This window comes from Athene noctua, chromosome 21 (assembly GCF_965140245.1).
Source record: "Athene noctua chromosome 21, bAthNoc1.hap1.1, whole genome shotgun sequence".
Lineage (NCBI taxonomy): Eukaryota > Metazoa > Chordata > Aves > Strigiformes > Strigidae > Athene > Athene noctua.
In genome coordinates, this window is record NC_134057.1 from 6,393,544 (window position 1) to 6,409,238 (window position 15,695).

General features: G+C 36.8%; 1 protein-coding gene across 3 annotated transcripts in view; it reads left to right on the forward strand.

Moving 5' to 3' along the window:
• CTNNA3 (catenin alpha 3) overlaps window positions 1-15,695 on the forward strand; it is a 480,821-nt gene that overhangs the window by 355,291 nt on the left and 109,835 nt on the right. For all 3 annotated transcript variants that reach the window (XM_074924433.1, XM_074924432.1, XM_074924434.1), the window contains one exon: window positions 14,623-14,823. In XM_074924433.1, coding sequence (XP_074780534.1) covers window positions 14,623-14,823 — 201 coding nt within the window. The remainder of the gene's footprint in view (window positions 1-14,622; window positions 14,824-15,695) is intronic.

Consider the following 15,695-nt stretch of genomic DNA (forward strand, 5'->3'; position numbering starts at 1 on the left):
GAAGAATTAGGGTTTTTTGGTTTTAGTCCTGCTGCTTGCTGAAATAGATGTTTTTAGATGGAAGTAAGGACAAGAACTGTTCATAGCATTTACGATGTAGGCATATTATTGTTTATGCTGGCATTGTAAACCCCTTTTTTCTTTACTTCCCAGAGAAAATATAGTATTATTTACCTTTTAGTCATCATTAACCTAGTGTGCTTCTAGAATTTTCTTAACTGGCTTCAGAAATTTCTATGATTAATAGTAGCAACTAATTTATAGGTCAGTATTTTATATAGAATTAGGACTGTTTCACTACACACATTAATTTGAGTTTATTGAATGTGATGTGTTCTGATGTGACTGATCACTTGGTGCTGCGATAGCCATCTTCAGTTCTTTGTTGTCAACTTTGACTATGCTAAATGAGAAAAGACAAAAAAAAAATCCCTCCTTTGTTACTTCAGTACTCTCTTTTTATATTATTTTGATAAATATTGAATCATACCATTCCATCCCTGCAGAACCGCTGGCTTACATGATTGTGAAAACTGTCTCCTTATTTCTAGCCCTTGTTTTCTGCTTTGTAAGAAGTAAGTAACACCTAGGAAAATCTGTCATCTTGTCCCATGCCATCTCAGAGTTGTCCAGGAATAGTAGTTGCAAGTCATCCATTTTGAAAGTCTTTTGGAAATCCAGTCTATAGTTACTAAATGAATTACTTATCCCACTGTTCCCTGGTACCTTTAAAAATCTCCAGTTTGTGATACGTGGCTTTCTACTCTACAAAGCTATTTTGTCTCTTATTAAGTACATCATATTTGGATCTCTATCTGTTCTATTTTATATAAAAGTTCCTACCAGTTTGCCCAACAGAAATGTTATATATAGGTTTCTGTTTCCCGATTCCTAACAAATGCCTTAAAAGTTAACACAATAGTAATAATTTTTTCTTACTCTGTTGTAAAGATTAATAGAATTTGATATGTTACATGTCACAACTAGCAGTTCAACAATTTGTTTTCAGCTTCCTTTAGAGGAATGTCTTGTTTGTGGAAACTTGTTGTTGCTCAGTGTATCCACTGTTTTAACTGAAAATCTAGTGTTGCCTCCTACCTCCCTTTGATATTCATATCCTCGCCCCCAAAGTAGCAGACAGTCCCTGATACACTGATCTAAATGCAAATTGCTCTTGTAATACTGGTTGCTTAGACTCAAGAGCAAACATATAATGGCATTATACTTCTTAGATAATTGATGCATTCTTAGGGACTTCATGTTTAGATATGCCATCACCTGGCCACCAAATCAGACCATGTATCACATGCTGATTTGGGGAAACCATTTTGTCAGGTATTGTCCCATAAAAACCTTTTATTTCAAATTAGCATTTTCTAATTCAAGATTTCCTGTACCTGTAATAGAGTGAACCTTGCTATTGAACTTTGTTAAGTTGCACTTTTACAAATTGACATTAAAATCACTTTTTGCTAATACCGTTGACAGTGGTTCTTTAAGTGATCTAAAACACTCATCCGTGACATAAGGTTATGGGGACATTGTAGTGGTGAACTTCTTGCAGGGTTGTAGAGGATAAGAGTGACTCAGCTGTGTGAAGTCATTCAGTAAGTAGGCACTACTAAGGAGCCTAGGTAGTGCAGTTCAGCAATGGACTATTGGATTATTCAGTTATCCACAAGCTTAAATTTCATATTGAGTTTCTGCTCACTTTTTCTTGAATTTCAGTAAATTGTTGCTGAGACCTAGTTTTCTACAAGATTTGTTTCTCATCACAAGCTTTGCAAACTACTGGCATCCTCTTCCAGACTTTCTGAAGACTGATGCATTTGGAATTCACTTGGTATTTGTTCTGGCTGAGTTCAGATTTGGCAGCCTTTGGAGCATGGTCTAAAATGCATGGGTTTGATATAGATTGGGATTAATTTTTTGTGTGTTTATTTCCTAACAGCTTGGTTGCTAATAGCTTTCCAGCTGCAGCTGTGGAAGTAGCTTTTAATGGTTTTGTGTAGCTTTGCAGGAATTGATTTGCTTGGATTTTTGTAATGAGACCTACTGGAAACATACACAAGTGTTCTAAAAAATGATATCTAAATAAGCACAACCAAATGACAAGGGAAGATTTTTGATCAGTGGCACTAAGAGTTTAAAGTGATGATGCTACTGTGGTGCAGAATGTCAGACTTTCTGTTTCTAGGATACGATACAAAATCTATATCTGGGAGAACAGGCTCCAGTTGTGCTGTAGTTCTGAAACTTCTAGTGTGTGTTTTTACTACTGAAAGATAACCAGCTAGGCTAATGTGCAGCATTTCAAACCCATATTATCTTTTAAAATGAAATTTGAGAAAGCAGACATACGTGCACAAGACGAACAAAAGCTGATTATTGAATGTGATGTGTTTGCTTAAGGTCCCCTCTTGTGAACTCGATAACAAGCGGTAGGATGCTAATGAGGTTTCCTTGATGATCAAAAGGCAGCCTACCCATTGTACCGTCCAGCAGCTGGAGAGGACATGAGCCTGTTTGCTACAAAGCTGGAAATCCTTAGCACATCGGAGGGGGGGAAGTACAAAATTGAGGAACACGCGTAATTAAATTCACGGGTTGCAGAAAGTCTGACTTAGGTGTCCAGACTTCTGTTGCCAATAATTTTAGCAGATACTTTAAATTTGGTGCCAAAAATGTGGTGCATGGTAATGTAAAAAACCTTAAAACCAGCTGAACAAAATCCCAAACCTTAATCCCTCCAAACCCACGAAAACACCCAAAACAAAACAAAAACATGCTCCCCTCCCCAACAACAACAAAAATGATGCCATCTTACAACTCAGTGGAAAATCTGATCTAATGAAAAAGCAGCTTTTCTTTTTGCAGGTTTGATATTTCAAAAGGTTACTATTTTCAACAGTAAACAATGCAATTCATAGATGAGTATAATGCTTCCACCAGGAAAATTGACAAGTTTATCACAGCTTAGAATTTATCATTTCTGCAGGGAGATCTTTGAGTTTCCTACCCCAAATTATCTCTTGTCAATTATATGTTTTCCATCTGTTAACATTTGCCCTATTTGTGGGTTGAATAGTGTCAAACAGAATTATTAGGTGTTCATCAGATGTTCATTATAGCAGATATAAAGCTGTTACAAGAAATATTATCATAAAGTCAGTGTTTTCACCTGAACAATTATCTAAGTGACAGATGGCTATTATCTTTTGACAATATTTTATAGACATAAACGAAATAGCTACCATTTAACATAATATGGTCTGCTTTGTTGCACACATTGTAAAACAGGTAATGCAAAAGGTCTCCAATTATATACCACTAATCTAGCAGAAGGAAATAGATGATAAATTTTCATGTTTGTTAATCTTGCCCCCCCCCCACCCCAAGAAAAATTGTCTTTTGAAGGTGATAAATTAACCAAATCTTTCATCTGATCCAAAGAGAGACACTGAGTATTCCCTAGTAATTGCAAATTTCTTTTATGCTGTTTGGTCCAAACTAGGAAGATTGCCAGCTCTTCATTCTATAGCATCTACCCTGAAATTATTAACTCGGATATGCACTGATTTTTAAGATATGTGCTGTGAACTATTTCACTGTAATCTGGCTAGTTATTTCACTCTTCAAAAGACTTTCATTTCCAGTGAGATAAGACTGGAGCTCAATGAAAAACTCTGTGTAATTCCTGGCATAAACTAATTCCTTTAGATAATCTGTTATTCAGAAAATACAGCTTTTGCCATTTTAGACTTAAGGATTTATGATTTATCAAGGCCTTTCTGAGGTTTTAGGAGATATTTTCATGAAGTTAGATAATATTTTAACTAGATTTGGATTTTGAATGCAGAATTTAGAAAGCAACAATAAATTTTCCATTTTCCAGCCATAGAAGGGCAGAAAACAGATTTATTTATGACCTGTTTAGGGCCAACTCGTATTTCACCGAAGGCAATAAAACTGCAGACTTCAGCTCTTCTCTTTTGGCAGAGCAAATGATATGGAAAATTGAATATCTACTTTCATAGCACTCCTTTTTTTTTTCTTTCCTTTTTTTTTTTTTTTTTTTTAGCCTCTACCTGCTTTAATTTGTTAGCTGTGTAAGCAACTCTTCAAGTTGGCAAGTGGGACACAAAAGACCAAACAAAGGCTTGTGGAGCATTCTGTGTATGACCCACAGTCGTCTTCTCACACGCTGAAGAAACCTCTCTTGTAGTTAAGAATTCTCCCCCAGACAGTTCTAGTAGACTGCTGAAAAGCCAATGGGAATGAAGAAACAAATGAAAACAAAAAAATATTCCAAAGACAAGTCCCTCCCCTACTGGACTTTCCATCTACCGGAAAAAAGAAACCTCCAAGAGTTTTTACTTGAGGTTTATAAAGGTGACAGAAAGAGAAACTGTCTCCTGTATTTTTTGAGAGAGTGTATGTTCAGAGGAGAATAATATCAATGCTCTGCTTGTGCATTTCTGTGTGAATGAAGGGAACAGGCTTGGACTGAGTGTAAAGAAAATGGTTTTCCTGTATTTTATGAACCGGATGCCACATACTAAGGAAAATATGACATGATTTTGCAAACAGTTCTCCATTATCTGGTAGTTAAAGGGAAGAGTGAAAAATAATTATTATGTCTAAGATAACAAACTGAGAAGTCTATGTTAAGGCTGACAGTTGGTGGCAAATGTTCTGAAGGATTTTGTGAGCAAATCTGTAAAAGGACTTGCTGATGCTAAGAAAGCATGTTTCAGTAATTCATGGAGCCTGGATCTGTCAGCCTCAGCTCATGCTCTTTTTGGCTGGCAGTTCTTACCATTTTTTCCCCTCTATATCACAGAGTCATAAAATCATTCAGGTTGGAAAGGACCTCAAGGTCTAGTCCATCCTACTGCTCACAGCTGGGCCACACTGAAATCAGACTAAGAACAGAGATTTTACAACCTCTCTGAACAGTTGTTCATTATTCTGGTGAACCTTGTTATCCTTGCAGTGATTTTTTTCTTTTTTTTTTCCCCTTTACCCTTATCCCCTTCAGATCCTCGCCTGTATCATTTTGACTGTTATCTCCCATTCACCAGCCTCACACCTTCAGTGGATAAGTGAAACACCGGAGTCAGTTAATTTGTTGATGCAGAGATAAGATTACCTGACAATGTTCTTCTAGCATGCTGTGTTCACCAAAACCTAAATTTCTAAAAAGTGGTATAGGAGATGGGGGATGTATACTAATTTATGTCTTCTTGAACCTGTCTGGAAGCACTTACTGTATTAGGTGTAAAGGTATTTAAATGGTGGAGACACTTTTTGGAGCAGTTTAGCAAATCTAGGTGTATAATGGAGGTCTATTGAAATACTAATTGCTATGGAAGGGGGAGGCATTTGCCATCCCCAGATTTGTGATCAGATGTAAGAGATGCATATGTACCATGAGAATTCTAATACAAATAACATAATGAAGATTAGTCTGTTTGCAGTAGTTGAGACAGAAAAGGTTTTCTAGTCCAGCGCTGCCTAGTCTCCTAGTCTAGGCCAGATGGCTGCCTAGTCTGTTATCACATTCAAATTAAAGTTGAAGGGGTTTATTCTATTGTACTTCAAGGAGCTGAAGTTGTTGAATTTGGCTTTTAAGAAGGTAAATTACACTCTTTGAAAAATTTTATTGTATGTCAATTATAGCTACTTCGCTGAAGACAGTGCTCTTTTAGGAGAGAATAATTATAATTACCTGCGTTCGTAGCTGAGACAAGGCTAGTTTGAGTAAAATTTGCTATGTACATTCTGGAAGTTAGTAGCAGTTGGGGGGGCATATTGCAGGCATGATCTGTGATTATGGTGGTTTTCAAGGATTAAACAATAATGCTTTATTTCTTCTTCTCTCTTGTCATCTTCTCTTTCATGTCCTGCTACTATTTCCACTTCACTATTTTTCCCTTCTTGTCCTACAAAAATCAGCATCATATTACAGCTTAATACATTAAAAATTCTTTGTTGCCCTGTACATTCTCATAAATAATGGGAGTATGAAACATCAACTATAATTTTTAGAATAAAAACTGAGCTAAACTTTCTCAGCTTTTTATAGCCAGAGGAGAGAAATGGGCACCTCTAAAGCCTAAGTGAACTGGACATATTTACATGTGTATGTAAAGCATGAGGTGGATTGTCCCTAAAATGTATAATTTCTCTCAGTTGACGTAAGAAGAGTGTGCTTAAGATGCCCAGGCCAAATAAAGAGACTAGGGGCAAGTTGTGTGAGTGCAGATCACGCCTGCATGTTTCTGGAGGAAAGTGTTTCCTTGGTCTTGTAGCCCAGGAGAGAATTAGAGTATGTAGATAGAGAAGTGACCTCTATGCAGCGGGGCGTGCTTATGTTTCTGCTTTTTGTGATTTCTCCCTGTCTCTTGCCCATCCAGGTGTCCATGCTTCTGGTCATCTTTTTCCTCTGCTTTTCCTCTCTCCAGATCCTTTTAGACATCAAGATGGCCTTTATGCTTTTTGCAGCGTACTTCCTTGTTTTCAGAGATCTCAGAGCCTGGCTCATGTAAAGCTCCAGGAAAGAAGGGAGACTTAAGCATAGTGAGAATTCAAGACTGTGCTTCCTTTATTTCCCCAAGATCCTGGAATATATCTGGATGCTGAAAGGGGAAGCTGACAATCCAGGAACCTGTCTCTAGGCTGAATTTTGTGCCCAAGAAATTGAGGGCAAGGATTGAAGGACAAGCAGTTAACATCTCAAACCAACCAAATCTTATTGTAATCACGTTAAAATGAATGAGAGAAAGAAATAAAAAGTCTGGAAAGCATTAACATCGCTGTAAGGTTCTCACTCATGCAGGGAGAGAAATTTTCTGTAATCTGAAACCTTCATTAGCCAATTAAGCTGATCGTTTTGGGCCGCCAACTCTGTAATTAATAGACACTCACTTTAAGAAACATTCTTCTTTTCAGAGATTCTTTTTTGGTGGTGATGTGGTGGGAGATTTGCAGGGTGGGGTGGGGTGGTGTTTGTTTTTTACTTTTTGGCTTTCTTGAGTTTAAATGCTAACATCTCGGAATCATTTGTGCGTATGTGGGTGTAAATGAACTTTAAGGAGAAGCTGCCAACTCAATCAATACTCTGTTCACCCTAAGGTAAAATGCGAAAGAAACACACACTTCAGTTAGTGTTTTCTGTGAACAGAACTGAAGTTAATGTTTCAGGCTACAGGTTGAAGCTTCTAAAAACATATGCAATAAATTTATTATACAATTTAAAGAGTTGCTTCACTTTTCCTTCCCAATTCATCTATAGAGACGTGCACAGATAGTGATAGATTCTGACGAATTTCCAGTATCTTGCCTAGGGGGGTGTCATTATGCCATCCCCTCTTTTCTCTGCCCACATTCATCTTCATTTTCCATCCCTGTTCTGTTGTCTTGCAGCCTTCAGCTCACTGTTTGAGATAGCTGCCATATTTTTGAGCTTATGTCCCATCGTACTGGACTCTTAGATTTTACCTTTCTCCAAGTTAGCTCACTTTTTCCTGGAACTCTTTGACACGCTTCCTAGACATGTTCTTCTTTCAGGAAAATTTGTCCTTGCAGCCTGGCACCCATTAACATGAGACATACCTATTAACTCAGGAGGATTTTCATATGTATGGGCTTTTCCAAATCTGGTCTCTCTTGACATCATAATTCCCCCTTCAGGAAGACAATGTAGTTGTGGCAGACTTTCTCAGTGTTGTTTAAAAGTAATAATAATTTATTTTATCTAGCACCTGAAAAGAAAGACATTTGTACCCATTTCTCTGCATCAGTTAATTTCTGGTCTCCACAGGCAATTTGTTCAAGTGTTTCACTGTACTCATGATTAAGATTTTTTTTTTCCCCCCCTTACATCAAGTCCCAAGTTTCCTTTGAATTCAACTTCTGACCAGTGGTCTGTTGGCACATCTGTCCAGCTTGTCAGGGTTGCTCTCAACGGCAGCTCTGTCCTCTAGAGTTCCAGCCAGCCAGCCTGCCAAGTCGATGTCACCTTCACACTTGCTGAGGATGTGTTCTGTGACATTGCCCAAGGTGTTAACAAAGAAGTTAAACAGTGTCAGCCTCAGCATCAACTTTTCCTGAAGAGCAGCTGTCGTAACTAGCCTCCAGCTTGACTTTGAACTACTGACCACTCCTCTGTGGGCCTGATGGTCTGATCGCTGCTTCACCCACCCAATTGCCATCACTCTAATTTTTCTGTAAGGAGGCTATGGGAGACTGTGTCAAAAATGTTCTTGAAGCAAGCAATAACCAATACACTCCCCTCATCACAGAGCCAGTCCTTCATCACTGAAAGCAATCAGTTTGGCCATGCTTGATTTGTCCTTAGTAAATTGATGCTGTTCTGATCATCTTCCTGCCCTTCATGTGCCTGGAAATGCCTTGAGGTCTTCTTCCATATTTTTCAAGGAACTGGAGTGAAGCCTTAACCTGTAGCTTTCTGAATCCTCCTCCTTACCTTTTTTAACATGGACCTGATAGTAGACATTTATGTGCATTTTATATTATATCTGCATGTGTCTGAAAACTGAGCATTTTGGAAGCACGCATATGTGCATTTGAGTAAATATCAGACCATTGTGAACCATGCCTCTCAACACCACTCCTGGTCTGAGACAGAATGACAGTGTTGTCAGGTGTATTAGCAACAAATAATATTAGAATAGAAATTTTCTAGTTTCTTAGTTTTGGCAGACAAAATATCTTTGGTTAATAGAATCAGAGAAAAAAAGGATATTTATTTTCCTTGTTCTGAGTAATTCTTTTTCTCCATTTCTTTACTCATTTAAAAATTCTTCTATTGAAGTTGCCAGGGACCTTGAACATTAAGTGTTTACCAGTGATTTCTTTTCTGAATAGTAGCTAAGACACTGTCTTACTTGTATAATGTGGATATTATATTAAAAGAGTCCCCACTGCCAAGAAAATCTATTTCATAAGATTGCTTGTGGAGATTTAGCCTTGCATATTCTCTGAACTTCAGTATGTAGGAAAAAGGTGGGAATTAAATGCAAGTTCTTTTTCTGTCTGAATACAGGAGGAATGATAGCAGGGACTTGTATACTGGGACTTCCATCTTCCACTTAGCAGTCTTGTTCTCTTAACTTTGGCACCAGAAATTACTAAATCTGCGTATGGATATTATGAGTAATTGTTTGTTTTCAAAAACAATTTGGGAATTCACCAAAGCATTATGAATGTGTGGGAGCACGTTTTTTGCCATACTAGGTATTGCCATTTTTGGAGAACTTGAAATCTTTTTCTGAGTAGCACTATAAGGTACCATGTCCAGGAATAGCAGTGGTCTGAAATTTACTTTTTGTACAGTTTATTTGCTTCCCGTTTTATCATGCCAACAGATGGTAAAAGACAGAAATAATTTTGGTCAGGCTAAACTATCACTACATACATTTGTACATCTAACTTTATGGTATAGGAATTGCAGGAAAGTATGTTTTATTTTCCATCTTCTCTTCAGGAGACCAAACAAATTGAGTTTTCCAATGCTTCTTCATATATCATATTTCTTAAATCTCTAATAATTTTTTTTCTTTTCTCTTTTTTTCTGTACTGTCTCCATTTGGTCCACAATTTTCTTGAACTGAGTAGAGAAACTTTTAAAAGAATTGCTTCAACTGAAGCCTTATCAGTGCCAAGTGGAGTGGAAGGGCATCACCTCTCTTTTTCTTCAGATGACATGCAAAGGAAGAGCTATTGATTTTATCACAGAGAGGCTGAGTCATGGATTTGTCAAAGACAGCTTTATTGTCCAGTGGTTAGCTCAGCTGAGAGATGATTTTTGGCCAGTACGACTAACACCAAGATCCCAAAGGAAGATCAGAAGGTACAGTGCACCACTCATGATAATTACTGTGGTGACCATGGCAATCTGACAATTTCTTTAAACATCTATCAATCCACTGTTACAACTAACTCTTATACTAGACATTCTGACTCATGACAAAGAGATGGTACATCATCTTAATCATCATCTTCTGCTTTGGAAAGTAGGATGCTTGGATGAAAATCAAAAGTTGATCTAATGCATTTTGTACAGGAGGGGGAAGCATGTATAAGAAAGACACAGTTTAGAATAATTTCTGCTGGACTGTCATCAGTCTTTCTTTCCTTTTCCATTAGATGTGCTAAGGCAAATGCAGGAGCTTGTTTGTGTCTTAGGAAAATTAACTTAAGTGGCATTTTATTGATTGTGAAGTACCTCATCTAGGAAGAGCTTCAGAACATTGTGAAAGACTGTGTGTTGGCTATGGATATTCAGAAAGACTACCACTGTATAGTACCCATGTGTGTGGACGAGGTAATTTCGTGCATGTGTTGTCTGTGCATTCTGTAACGCTGACAAGAACTTTTGAGGTTTTGACATGTGTGGCATTTGTCAAGTCCTCAACTGATCCCTTACATGTGGCTATGGATGGATGTAGCAAGAAAATATGTTGCACATCTTTTCTAGTACAAGGTGGATGGACAATATACAGTTAATAAAATCTGTTTCTGTCTTTAGCTTCTTTGAAACACAATATCTGGAAGGATATATCACATTCTAATGTATATTCCCTGATATTATTATGGGTTTTGATAGTTAGATTCTAAAATGGCTTAAAAGAAGTCATAACAATTTGGAAGAAAGCAGCTAATTGGGATCTCAGGCCAGAACATACACATCTAATTGCATTTCTGTTGAGCATCTAGCCTCAAGTTTGGTTTTTTTTCTCCATGAAAGTATTGTTCTTGACATCTCCTAGAAGGGTTTGGAAACCTGGAGGTTTCCATCATGTGTTCCATTTATACAGTATTTCCATTAGGCCACATGTAATATTTTTTTTGAAATTTATTTCACATTCATATCCACAAGATAACCAGTGAACTATGTTTTTCCATTTTCACTTTGTAGATACTAGAAGAGCCCTACCTTTCTGTTTACACAGGACTAAGCCCTTTAGTTGTTGTCTTTGCTGAACAGTTGAAAGGCAGTGTGTTCATCACACAAAGGTCCCTAAAGTGGAGGCTGCTCTATCTGCTTCTGTAATTATCTCTGTTAACAGTTGGGCAATAGTAAACCTAAAGCAATGGTGATCTATATTACTTCATTTTAGACAAAACTGTGGCAGCAGAAGTGGGGTTTTGTTAGTCCTTTCTCATGCATTCCGTGCATGCCAGTTCACAGTGCTTTAGCCTTTTTCAACCTTGCACACATTCACAATCTGTTTTGTTTGGAAGCCTCCCACTGTGGAAAGCACACAGGAACAGATGCCTGAAAAAAGAAAGGTGAGATGTTAGCCTATACAGCACAGGGTATTCCCTGGAATATCTTTGCACATCTTGCCATTTGTCCCTTTCTTTCACAGTTTCATGTGTTGTGTTTGGCATGGGTGGAACTGAAATAGTTTTCGGTCCTCTCATTGTCCTGCTTCCGCGTAGATGGTAGTCCAATGGGTTTAGTTACAGAATATGCACAGACTGAACAAACAGTGGTAATGAAGTCACCATTATGAAACTTTTTCTGCTGACCTTGGAGACTGGTGATATGTACTTGAAAGGATATAGACATTCCATATTCACAGAGGCATTCTGTGATGTAGCAATTTCATAAACTCAACCAGAATTCATAATTTTTGAGTAGGTAGAATCCCAAATACTCATGCCAGAAAGTTAGTAATTCAGGATTACCTAATGATGTGTTTTGTCTGCTGAGTTACCTCGGTTGTCCAATTTATTGTCTAACATAAAATGTAATTTAATACTGATGTACTGATGTGGCAGTCGTGAGCTAACAAGAAACATGTAAGCTCTGAATTATTTCATGGCTTTAGTGCAAGAGAAATTTCACAACGGTATTTCTGAAGATAGAGCAAATCTGTAGCGTTCACATCTTGCATTTCTAATGTTCTTGTATTACATGCTCTGAGAGATAAAGCAGATTTTAGGTCTGTGTAGGAAACGAAATTCAATACCAAAATGTATATGGAAGCTTTTAAGAAGTGTTTAGCTTTAAAGTCATAAATATATTCTATTCTTTAATTATATTTTATGGTATTACTCTCTATACCATAAGTTAAATCCTATATACACATTACTTTGCCTGAAAAATGTAGTATGTCCTTCAGTATTGATGGTATAGATGGGAATGCTAACATATCACATACCTGTTCTCTCTGGAACTCTTGACATTACTGATACTGTCTTCTAGCTTGATCTGAATTCTTACTGAGATCTATTTCCCTTTGTTTTATGACCAGTCTTACTTTAGTACCACTATTTTCTCCTTCATCTTCATCCTTCCTGCTGATGTTCTTTTTTCCATTACTATATATTTGAGTATCAAAAAATAGTTTGTTAAGCACAAATACAACTTTACTATTGCCATTTGAAAAATGTCAAGAAAATGGATGTTCAGAAAGACAGAAGGGTAATAATTTATTCTGGAAGAAGAATTGTATAATTCTTCTTTGCTTGGCACCCTTCTGCATTTGTCTACATTTTTATTTCTGACCATGTAAACGCAACAATTGCTTCCATCAGTCTTTAAGCAAAGATTTTCTCCTTCTGCTTTCCTCTAGCCAAATCTTTGTTCTTTTTTAACTGTTCACGTTTTGCATGGGTGACTTGGAAATGCTAATATGCTGTGCTTGTGTTATATTTATGATTGTTATAATAATTTATCTTTTCTGGCTTAGACACAAATTGACATCTCTTTAGTGAGGTCATTACATCCCATAGAGCTGAGTGAAATAGCAAAGAAAGGTTCAAGTTAAGTGTCTCTTCTGTACTGAGTGTTTGATGCCTTTTAGTGTGGAAGTGTGTCAAGCAGCTCAGTTTGTCTCGACCTAGAGCAGCTACCAGCAGTTTAAAAAAAAAAAAAAAAAAAAAAAAAGGTCTGTCAAAGAGGAAAAGGCAAAAGCAACTTTGCAGTTCTACATGCATTGGAGGTGACTGCCAGATATAAGCATGTGTGACCTGTAAGGAAGGCAGAGTCAGCTTATTTCTACTCCCATCTTTAGCAAACACACCACTGGGTACCTCTTTGGTTAACTGTATCACATCCACTTCTTCAGTTCCCAGGTGTCTCTTTGTCTGTCTTTATCAAACATTGAAGAAACCTTTTGGATATTAAATATTGCCTATAGTCAGAATACAGCAATTACTGTGACATATATTGTTGTGTTGTCTTTTTTTTTTAATAGTGCTATTGCTGATCAGCCCTTTTCTATTGCATCTTTCAGCTGTTTAGTAATGGAATGATTTTGTGCCTGTTATTTTTTTTTTTTTTTCTTAAAACTTTTTACTAGGAGGATCATCACTAACCCATTTAATGTCTCATTCAAGAACTGGTATCTTAAGAGACTTTTTGACTTCCAGAGGTTCTGTGTTTCACATAGATTAGCAGCATCTCCTTGCCTATTTCCAAACTGTGTGTTCTGTTTTGTGCCAGAAATGTAAAATTTTGAATGTATGTATATTTAGCTAGGCAGAGGGTGACTAAAACATGTATATGTTTTAATTAGTAAAGTTAACATGGATAGGCTTTGGATAGGCCATCACAAATCCGTTAACTAGGATAAGCCAATAGCCATACTGTAGAACAGATGAAGCAAACAAGAATTTCTTCATTTACTCAATGTGGCTTAGAATTCATGATCACCCCACAAATTCAAGAGAGTAAAATTCCAATAGAGAATATTATAGGAATGAAAGCATGATAATAGAAATGAGTAATCCTTTCATTAGGCAATGACAGAGATAGCTGAATGGGGGAAGTACTATGTGGCAAGAAGGCACACTGAAATAATGTAGCTGTAGCAGGAAAGCCATTACTGCTTAATTGTGTTAATATATTGATAAGTGATACTGGATGTATGTGTGTACGAATAGATATTTGCACATATTTATTTGAATGTCACTAATAGCATATAAATCAATAATATACATAGTAATGCAGTAAATACATTACTGTAAATAAGAAATGTAAACCATATGGCAAATACGTATTCAATATTTTGTAATAATGATGCATATTGCAATAATTTAATAAGTAGTAGTGTAATTTTAGTACCAGGGAAAAATACTGCTCTTTCTATTCACATGAGTGAACATTAGCATGAACATCCTAACACACTGATTGTAAAATAAGTTAGTTTAGTTGTTGGGGCAATTGTTTGTCAGCAAAGATTCATCTCATTCTGGAACCTTTTGTCACAGTGGCTTAAGAAGGTTTCAACAAAAAATAACAGCTTTAATCCCTTGAAATTTTCCTTCATTCTGCAAATATTCACTACATATGTACATTTTTGTGGTTTTCGTATTTTTCTAACACTTTCTGACTCAGTATTTTATTGTTGCTGTTGCTTATAGGAAAGTATTATTGTACCTTTAAATTCTAGGAATCAGTAAATTGTTTTAAGAATTTCAAGGAGAGCTCAGTGTAGATTTCATCTTGTAAGTTTTTTATCCACGCCTGTGTTGGCCAATGCATTTCAACAGGGGAAGAAAAAATGCAAACAAGTCTGAGTCTAAAATGTGTCTGATTGTGTAAGAGGTGCCATCTTAAAAGAAATGTTCTTTTATCTGCAGAAAGCCATATTCTTGAGGATGTAAACAAGTGTATCATTGCACTGAGAGAGCAAAATGCGGACAGTTTAGATCGTGCAGCAGGTGCAATCCGAGGGCGTGCTTCAAGAATAGCTCATATTGTTTCGGGGGAGATGGACAATTATGAACCAGGGGCTTACACTGAAGGAGTGATGACGAATGTTCAGTATTTATCCAAGAATGGTAAGTCTGATTTCTAAATTATGTTCTCAGTTTCTTTATTGATATAAACTTTTCTTTATATGCCACAGTTAAAGTGAATCCTGTGATTCTCTGGTCTAAGAACTAATTACGCACTAATGATTCCCTGTACAGTCTCTAGTCTCCTTTCAGCATGCTCTCCAATTATGATGATACCATGCAGTTCAAAACTAATTTTTAAAATTTTACTCGCATCACATCATTCATGTAAGGTGTTTTTTTTTAAGTTATGGAAGGCTTTTACCAGAATTAAATAAACACAAGTAACAGTGTTTGGAGACTTGTAACTGATGAGGCAGCAGCTTTCCACTTTGTAGTACTGGCCTCACCACATCTCTTCTAAGCAGATGAAAGGCAAACTCAGAGAAGGAGGAGCAGGTTCATGATTTGTGCATACCACACCACTTTAAAGACTGTTGAGCAGTGGTTATCTATCCCCAAATATCTTCAGTTTTGCTAAGCAAATTAAGAACTTCCTAAAATGGTTAGTAGTTTCCATTTACTTTTTCATAATATTAAAAAGGAGGATATCCTATATTGGAATATCCCTGTACTGGCAGCAGGGTTGTAACTGCACTATTCTATAAATGGTTTCTGTGTTTTACAGCAGTTGTTGTTTATATAAATGACTCCCTGGCCTTTCATAGTGTATATACTTAATAAAAATAAATTTTCTCTGGAGCTCCCAGGACTTCCATGTTTTCAGTGGTCACAAGTCTAATAGTTAGGCAGTTAAAAAAGTGCTATTAAGAAAATTTCTGGCAAATCTGTACATCTCTGGAATATAGGATTTAGCTTCCTGAACTCAGTAGTCTAAACCCTAGTTCTGCCAGTCTAAATAAATTTCTAGTATC